Source organism: Arachis ipaensis, chromosome B5 (genome assembly GCF_059453495.1).
Source record: "Arachis ipaensis isolate K30076 ecotype BB chromosome B5, ASM5945349v1, whole genome shotgun sequence".
Lineage (NCBI taxonomy): Eukaryota > Viridiplantae > Streptophyta > Magnoliopsida > Fabales > Fabaceae > Arachis > Arachis ipaensis.
In genome coordinates this window covers 17,844,346-17,853,421 of record NC_142440.1, presented here as the reverse complement: position 1 = coordinate 17,853,421, position 9,076 = coordinate 17,844,346, and the positions used below count along the sequence as shown (strand labels likewise).

The 9,076-nt window shown below is 38.2% G+C and overlaps 3 protein-coding genes across 3 annotated transcripts; 1 reads left to right on the top strand and 2 right to left on the bottom strand.

The window, feature by feature from the left end:
• Positions 1–1,461: 1,461 nt before the first annotated feature.
• LOC110271801 (uncharacterized) lies at positions 1,462–2,235 on the bottom strand. Its single transcript, XM_021123203.2, has one exon. It carries the CDS (start codon positions 2,233–2,235, stop codon positions 1,462–1,464), a length of 774 nt encoding a protein of 257 aa, XP_020978862.1.
• A 30-nt stretch (positions 2,236–2,265) lies between these two features.
• On the bottom strand, positions 2,266–2,787 carry LOC148563491 (uncharacterized). Its single transcript, XM_088486829.1, has one exon. It carries the CDS (start codon positions 2,785–2,787, stop codon positions 2,266–2,268), a length of 522 nt encoding a protein of 173 aa, XP_088342955.1.
• A 2,233-nt stretch (positions 2,788–5,020) lies between these two features.
• Positions 5,021–7,235, top strand: LOC107643147 (Rieske (2Fe-2S) domain-containing protein). Its single transcript, XM_016346721.3, has 3 exons — positions 5,021–5,632; positions 6,430–6,690; positions 6,792–7,235. The coding sequence occupies exons 1-3, from the start codon at positions 5,222–5,224 to the stop codon at positions 6,978–6,980; spliced, it is 861 nt and encodes a 286-aa protein (XP_016202207.1). The 5' UTR covers positions 5,021–5,221; the 3' UTR covers positions 6,981–7,235.
• The last annotated feature ends 1,841 nt before the right edge of the window (positions 7,236–9,076 follow it).

Genomic DNA, 9,076 nt, shown 5'->3' with positions numbered 1-9,076 from the left:
CTCCAAAAAAATCATTTATTCAAGACATCATTTTTATTTCTAATTTAAATTGATTATAGGAACCAATTTCGCCAACACTATTATCATCAGATGAAGATCACATACCCATCAAGAGATTAAGGAGAAAGAAATCCATACAAATTCAAGACACATCTTCGGAAGAAGAACATACATGCAAAGATGGAATAAGTAACACAATAGAAAGTACATACAATTCAACAATTCATAAAGAGCATGCTTTCACAAGAACCTACGACAGCAAAAAGAAAGCAACAACTCTAACAACAACCAATAAAGAAAAAGGAGAATGAGCACCATATAAGAAGACTAAGTTCATCAACTAAAATAAATACAAAAATCAAACTATCAAATAAAAATGTTACTTTGTACAACTCCAACATCCAAATTTTGTGTACTACAAATTATTTTAAATAAAACACATTTTAAATTTAACTTTAGTTTACACATATTTAATTTAATTCTATAAAAATAGCAATTTTTAATATTTATTATGTACTATAATTAATTTACCGTTCCGCACATCGCGCAGGTCTCATTCTAATTACTTATGATGACTAAACAACACATAATTAGATATTTGCGTATGTCCATACATAAATAGTTTTATATGTGTATATATGACCGTAATAAATTTAAAAATTATTTATTTTCAATAATATAATCATACTCGATTAAATATGTGTAAAATTTTTACATAAATAGTGCATGAAAATTAATTTTTATTTGCTACTATTTCACTTTCACATGTTAATAATAACATAAAAAAATTGGATTATATTTATACAATTTTAACAAATAATAAAAACTGATTGCAAATGATAAACAAGGAATAATTATACGCTTAGTCTATTAATATACTAATATTTTTTAGGGTAAAAAACGTAAACAAGCCAAAGGGAGAACAATTTGACACGAATAAGCCAAAGCAAAATCTGATTCATCAATCAACCAAAGCACATTTCTATGTAGTTTGAACCAATATGGTTCGAACTCACTTTCCAAATAATTCGAACCAAATAGGTTCGAATTACACATATAACCCATAGCCACATAATTCGAACCAATTTGGTTCGAACTCTAACTTCATAATTCGAACCAAATAGGTTCGAATTACACTGAAGAAATAGTCACCAAGTAATTCAAACTAATATGGTTCGAATTACTCAGAATTTGTTCCACACAGCAATTTAAGTTACGAACATAGTTTTCGCATCATGTCTTAATAAAACTCGTACAGTTATTTATTCCGGTGTGAATTAGACATACATTTCGTTTAAAACTGCGGAGACAGAACATATTCATTAACTAAAATCCCATTCAAAGTACATCGCACTAACGTTAACAAATTCTATCAGTCACCAACTACAAGTAAGAAAACCGATAATAGTGGAATCTAAACGCAAAATTGAAATAACAAAAGTACCAAAGCCACCAATACACCTAATCATGTCCCCGTGTGTGCTCTGCTCCTCCGAGCTGTGGGCAACTTCGACGTGTGTGGCTGGGCTGCCGACAAAGCCCACATCTCTTTGGCCGGTTCGGATCTGCCTCGTCCATATTGGTCCGTATCCGAGTGGACCTGGGACGACCCTCTCTCGCACGCCTCTTATTGGGGTCAGGGATGACAGTCGGCCCGTCATATGGTGGCCAGAAACCCTCTGGAATGGGAGGTGTGAAACCCATCTGATACACACTGAAGACTGAACTAAGACGATACACCTGGTGGACGTAAGGCTCCCATGTAAGCCGTGAGTAGGCACAGCATGCCAGTGCGTGGGGACACGGGAAATGAAGTGCCTGGAAGTATCCGTAGTCACATGTGTGAGATGCAAGCGAGACTCTGTAGCTACCCAGTGAGAAAGAACCAGTCGAAGTTGTCTCTGCGACGGTGAACTCGGAGTTATCCCTGTCGTACACAGTAACCATGAAGCACCTAGCCGTCTTCAAGTTGGCCTCTATACACTTCACCAAGTGCTGACTAAATTGTTGTCCGGTTCCCATCTGTGCCTCAGCCTCTCTCCCTTTGCGAACAAATAATTCGGCCAACCTTCCGTATGTTGCCTTCACTAGCGAGCACACAGGAAGGTTTCTGACACCCTTGAGGATCGAGTTCACACACTCAGATATATTTGTCGTCATGTGTCCGAATCTACGCCCCTCATCACAATGCTGTGTCCACAACGAATACTCAATCCGGTTCGCCCAGTCACACATCGCCGGGTCTTCGGACCTAAGAATATCAAACTAGTAATGGAACTCGACCTCGGTTTTAGCGTGCGCCACATTCACAAGTAGCCTCCTTGCATCTTTGCCCTTGAAGGTGAGGGCGAAATTTGCCGCAACATGTCGAATGCAGAATGCCCGGCATGCAGACGGAGGTAACCAGCCTCCGTCAGGAGCCTCAAGCGCGGCCTTGATGCCGTTATGCCTGTCTGAGATAACCAGCAGACCCGGCTGCGGTGTCACATGCTCACGCAGGTGGGAGAGAAAGAAGAACCACGACTCAGCATTCTCACCCTTGACTAATGCGAATGCAACAGGGAGTATGTTGGAGTTCCCATCCTGTGCAATCACGACAAGCAACGTTCCCCCATACTTGCCATACAGATGGGTGCCGTCAATACTAACTAGGGGCTTGCAATGACGGAATGCCTCGATATATGGTGGAAACGTCCAGAATAGTCTGTGAAAATAAGCTCGAGACTCGTCCAACTGTCCACCGACACGAACAAGGCTCGTCTTTAGCACTGCAACAGTACCAGGCATCGTCAACTGGACTCCTAACACCCACCTTGGGAGCTCGTTGTATGACTCATCCCAGTCACTATAGATGAGGGCAACAACCTTCTGCTTCGCCAACCAGACCCTCCTGTAAGTCGGCCTAAACCCAAAGTGTGCGGTGGTGGCATTTAGGAGCACCTTGATGCTGACGGATGCATCAGCCCTAACCATTGTCATAATGAATGCCGATATCACATGGTAATCCAAACTCCTGTGGTCGCTGGAAATGGAGGTGGCGAGACAAGTATGCGGTCCGTTGTAACGTTTAACTTCCCAAATCCCCTTGCGCTGTCGGAGACTAAGCCGAATCAACCATGTGCACCCATTGCCGAACTCAGAACACTTGCCCACATACCGGCGATAGTCAGACTCCACGACCTTGTACTTTACCCCTTGTCGGATGCTGTAAGTCTTGACACTTAACAGGGCCTCTTCTTTATCCGAAAATTGCTGACCAACCTGAAACTCTGTCAGACCTGCAGACCCTTCAGCATCTCTAGCGCCAAATCCAGTCGGCTGCCCAGGAACCCCCTCCTGCCTCATGGCATCCAAGTCCAAAGAGGAAAAATGTGGAGGGTACTGCTGCGTGCCAGAGCTAGAACCACCGCCCGCCCCAGCAGGCTCACTTGCTCCAACATCATCGCCACTGTCATCAGCAATCATATCCGGCTCGACATCATCGTCCTCTGGATCATCCAAGAATCCATCTCCAACCCCAGCCGGTGCAGCACACTGTAAAGAGGTCCGCAGATATTCCCCTTCTCCGACCTCGTCGCCTACACTGCCGTTGAGATCAACAGCAAACGAAGGGGAGGCGACAGGTTGGACGGGTGGCTCGTACGCAGGGACGGAGGAAGATGCAACGGCAGGTCTAGAGCTAGAACCGGCTACCGTGGCTAAAGTGGTGGTATTCCGGTTTGAACCCCCCGAGCTGGACACCGCGTCAACCAACTTTGCCAACAGTTCTGGTGTCCTCACCTCTGGAAACTGCCGGCGACAATGAAACATGACCTGCAAGTCCTCATCACTCCCGATCGTGAAACAATCGTACTTTACGGTTTCCTGGAGCACCGTGATTGGAAATCGATAAAAAACTTCTTAACCCGTTTCACACCTTCCAGACCAAATTTCAGCAGTACAGAGCTAACAAGGTCCTCATACCTCGTCGTAGGCCTGACGATAATACAGAGAGGATCCTTATCAGTGAACTTCACACCGGAATGAGTTTTCCTCTTAATGAATCCTCTGTGGTGAACCAATACTGCGAAACTCTCCTCACTAGCCATGTTACCCCCATCTAATGATAGCAACTCACGTTCACACCATATATATACAGCTCTGGTCCTCACTAATTCGAACCAGCCTAGAACGAAATATGGTCTGTGTAATTCGAACCAAGCTGGTTCGAATTACTTGAGGAGTGTAATTCGAACCTATTTGGTTTGAATTATGAAGTTAGAGTTCAAACCAAATTGGTTCGAATTATGTGGCTATGGGTTATATGTGTAATTCGAACCTATTTGGTTCGAATTACTTGAAAAGTGAGTTCGAACCATATTAATTCGAACTACATAGAAATGTGCTTTGGTTGATTGATGAATCAGATTTTGTTTTGGCTTATTTGTGTCAAATTGTTCTCCATTTGACTTGTTTACGTTTTTTACCCTATTTTTTAACACTTTAATAAGTAAATAAAAAATAAAATTTAGGTGCTTCAAAAGTAACTCGATGTTTTTTGCGCTCTGAACCATTAAATGCTTAGCACAACAGTATTATAGATTTATCATTATTTTCAAATTTAAATTAAGAAAGGAAAATAAAAATTAACTTCAAAATGAATTATATAAAAAGATATTTCAGAATAATTATGATACATGTATAAAAAAATTAATAACTAAACAAACACTGATATAAAATATATTTAAAAATGAATTAAATAGTATATATTTATAAACAAATATATAATAATTAATTTAGTAATTTTATTTTTTTTATATTGGTTATATTAATATAGATTTATTTATCTTATCTCCTAAAAATATATGTTAAGTTTATATATTAAAATTCTTTTATTAAAAATATAAAAAATTTAAGTTTATGATGTATTTATTTTGTATTTGTTAAATAAAAATATTTAAAATTGTTTGCTTGAGAGGATAAGAAATAACCAACATAATGCATTAAGGTAGTTAAAAGAGTATGAATATTGGTGTTACAAACAAAATACATTACGGTAGTTGGTAGTTACATAAGAACACTGCAATTTGGAGTTTGATGTGGATGAATGAATAAAATGGTGCCAAGCATTAAGACTACAATTGTGGTTCATAATTCATAACTTATTGCATTATCCTCTCTGTGTGGTGCTGCTTCATGACTTCACTTTCTCTCTCACACACACACCTTCCTCCTTCCACTGATGGCCATGGCCACCACCAATCCTTTCTCCCTCTCTTCCTCCAAATCCCACTTTCCCGCTCCTTTCTCTTCTTCTCCTTCTCGCAACCGCAAACACCCCTTTCTTCTCTGCCACCGCCATTACACCAACTCTCTTCGGCTCTGCTACTACCCTAGGTCTTCTTCTCGCCGACGAGTGGCGTGCAAGGCCGCCCAGGTTTCCGTCGCGGAGGAGTCGTCGTCGTCGGGAGGGGAGAATTGGGTGCCGGTGGTGCCGCTGGGGGCGCTGCCGAAGGGGGAGCGGCGCGTGATAATACAGGATGGAGAGACGATTCTGCTGCTTTGGTACAAAGATGAGGTCTTTGCAATCGAGAATCGTTCTCCTGCTGAAGGCGCTTACAGCGAGGGTTTGCTCAATGCCAAGCTCACGCAGGTTCTGCTTCTTCCGTTTTCTACTTTCTTACGCAATTCAATTCTATCTAGCTTAGGGTTTTTGCATAATTATAGTGAATTGTTCGTAGTTGCTGCTAAAGATGTGAGCTTGGTTAGTTCTGTTGCTCTAGAATTTAACTTCAGTTTTTTTCTTTTAGAACTGGTTAATTGTGAATTAAGATTCAAATAGAATTCAATTCATTTCATGAAATTATTGTTAAACTAAAGGATTCAATTCATGATGAAGTTACATTCCAAACTAAGAAAGGTTTGACGGATTGTATAAGGAAGATGAATGTGAAAGGAAACTGAATAGAGAGATTGTATTGCATTATGATATTCACTGTGCACAATTGATTATATATGAGGAAAGGAAAAAACCGTCCTAACTACTCAGAGATTCTGTTATACCAGAATTAGCAATAACAGAATTAACCAACTAGCTTGTGACTTAGTCATTAAGTAACAGAATTAACTACCCTACTGATTACTCTCTTGATCGCTATACTCTATTAAGGTTTAACTCATAACAGAAGAAATATTAAATTCCCGTGAATTGAATTATATCCAATTATGCATTCCAAACTCCCTCTCTATGCACACCCTGCATTGGATGAGATCATTTTTATTTCCGGTTTAAAAATTTTTGTAATTTATGGAACCTTTGGACAAGTTTTGTGAGATGAATATAGACAATCATCATGGGGTCGATATTGGTCCATGCAAATTAACTCACGATTCTGGCTAGTTTGACTTGGAAACAAGCTAATCTTTTTCCATTTTCTTTCTACTTTTCAGGATGGATGCATAGTTTGCCCAACAACTGATAGCACATTTGATCTAAGAACAGGAGAAATCAAGGAATGGTATCCCAAAAATCCTGTTCTGAGAGTTCTCACGCCTGCTCTCAGGTCACTCTTTGTGTATCCTGTGAAAACAGATGAACAGAATATATATATCAGCATGAGAGGAGGTGTGACATCTGACGCCTCGGCCGAAATTGTCTTCAGTGGGAAGGCTCAACCCGGTTTAACAGCGAGTGATGTCAATGTCGACGAGGTAACAAACAACATTAGCATTCTGTTTTGATTGTTAACTTTGGATTCATGCAAATTACATTTTTATCTTATTGCTTCCATGATTTGTGTGTGTGATTATAGGTTAGAATGGTTGTTGACGAGGATTCAGAGGGATTTGGTTTTACTGGTAAAAATGAATTGATAAATGGGAAAGCAGCTGTTATTGGCTTCCTTTTGTTGTTGGATTTTGAGCTATTAACAGGTAAGGGTCTTTTGAAGGGAACAGGCTTCTTGGACTTCATATATTCAGTATCTAATGCTCTCAACTAGATATCGTCATTGTTGTCGTCATCACCGTCACCATTTATGTGCATTTCCAGGACATAGCAACATTATACATTTATAATTATATCCTTTTTTTAGTCATCACAATTTGCTTTGGGACACCCTATATCTCAGTGTATATCTGCAACCTTTCTTTCTTTTTCTTATTTTTTGTTCCCTCTTAACTCACTTTCTGCCTCAATGTCACTGATTGTACACTACTCATAATTTGTAATTCAAAAGGGTGACAAAGTGATTCCAGAGTTTGTGTTTTTTATCCTTATCAACTTTTTCAATAATGGATAGTCATGTTCTCTAGAATCTGATTTATATTGCAATTAACAAAATTAAGACAGGCAATATAAAACACAGGAATATGGGTGGTTGAACAAGCAGTCATCAATAGCATAGCAAAGAAGTCACAAATTCACAATGTAGCAAATGTGATATGCCAAAATGTCATCAATTCCATTACAATATCTATTCTCTAGGATCTAGATTCTACTATTCTAGAAATGTAAAAACCAAGACATATAAAGTAGTATTGATGAAAAATATCGGTTATAACGTGCTCGATTCTCCTGTCTTTCTTACGTACTATTGGAACAACTATTAAGCTGGCGAATAATTTTTGGCTTGAGAGAGCAATCATGTATAGATTTTATTCCCACTTTCTCAAATTGATATCTTTAAATATTTTTTACTTGTTTTGCTAAGTGTTTCGAGGGTATTAGTTAAAGTCATCTGTGTTAGAAGTTCTTTTTAGTTATTATATACCTTTTTTAATACAATAAAAGAATTGGAAACTTGAACTCTTTAGTCTACCATTACAAACTTCTTATATTTAATACCTTAACTAGCATTCTTAAGGTACTTATTAGTTAAATTATTTTTAAATGGTTCTGTTTGTTAAGATTACTAATTAAAAACATGAATTTAATTTTCAATACATTTATCAAAAGAAATAAAAACTTTAATGACTATAATATTAAAATAAAAAAACATTTATTAGCTGAATTCTTTTTAAATATATTAACCTTTTAATAAATAAAAAATGAAAGAAATAGTTAATTTAAAAAGAAAGCAGTATCTTATTTATCCATCTTCAACCTGAAGCGTAATCTATACATGATTGCTCTTGGTATTACACGAAGATGACTTTGTAATTGGTCAATAATTACTAATTGGAGAACCTTTTACGTTCAAGAATCATACATTTAAAATTTTTGTTTGTTGATTATTGGTTAATTTAATTGAGTCCTGGTAACAAGGGTCCTATAAATACTTTCTAAAAATACTATAAATTTTGGCTAATTATTTTAATATTTTTATTCAATGCCTTTACTCCTGAGAGTATTTTTTAACTATTTTTTAAAATTTTTATTGTCTTTTCAAATTTATTCCTTTTTTTTATTTATGTCCTTCAGCCTAATAAGTCAAATTTATTCCGATTTTTAACTATTTTTATCCCGTACTATCATTAGGTCAAATGCGCAAGTGTACGATGGTAGGTGGTGGAGGGAGATCAGCTACTACCTCACTGTCATGGCTGGACTCCAGGTCTGCGGCATTTGTCGCTGGACTCGGCGTCGCCTTGGATGCAGGCTACTAAGCGATAGGAGGCGGTGTCGTCGCCGTGGACGGCGGCATGTAGTTGGGGTTAGGGACCATGATGAATGGCTGGTCCGCTAAACCCGCAACTTATGGTGTGACCGGGGTGGTCGGAGTAGAGGGAGAGGATCCAGAAGTCTCGGGGTACCGGCGACTACGATTGGCAACCTAATCCGCAGCACCTCTGTCTGTCGACATGTCTACAAATAACAGTCATCAACGCAGCAATTAACACAATTAGACAATTCCAAACACTTCAATAATTCAAGACCTAATGTATTGAATCTAACCTAACTTAATCAACCTAAATCAACTAAGATTAGAAAACTAAACCTGAACTAACTTTAAAACTTATTCAAAATTGAAATTGAAATTCTAACCAAATCTAAACTAAATTAAATTGAAATTAAATAATTAGCAAACAATCTCAGTAGCAATTTCTCAGCAAAATGGTCATCGACGCAGGAAATAACAAAATTAATGAATTTCAA

Bases quoted from the DNA above. Each gene is read 5' to 3' on its own strand.
- LOC148563491 (XM_088486829.1), bottom strand. From the start codon at position 2,787: ATGCCTGGTACTGTTGCAGTGCTAAAGACGAGCCTTGTTCGTGTCGGT.
- LOC110271801 (XM_021123203.2), bottom strand. From the start codon at position 2,235: ATGTGTGACTGGGCGAACCGGATTGAGTATTCGTTGTGGACACAGCAT.
- LOC107643147 (XM_016346721.3), top strand. From the start codon at position 5,222: ATGGCCATGGCCACCACCAATCCTTTCTCCCTCTCTTCCTCCAAATCC. The intron at 5,633-6,429 runs GTTCTGCTTCTT...TCTACTTTTCAG, and splicing joins TCAATGCCAAGCTCACGCAG to GATGGATGCATAGTTTGCCC. The intron at 6,691-6,791 runs GTAACAAACAAC...GTGTGATTATAG, and splicing joins GTGATGTCAATGTCGACGAG to GTTAGAATGGTTGTTGACGA.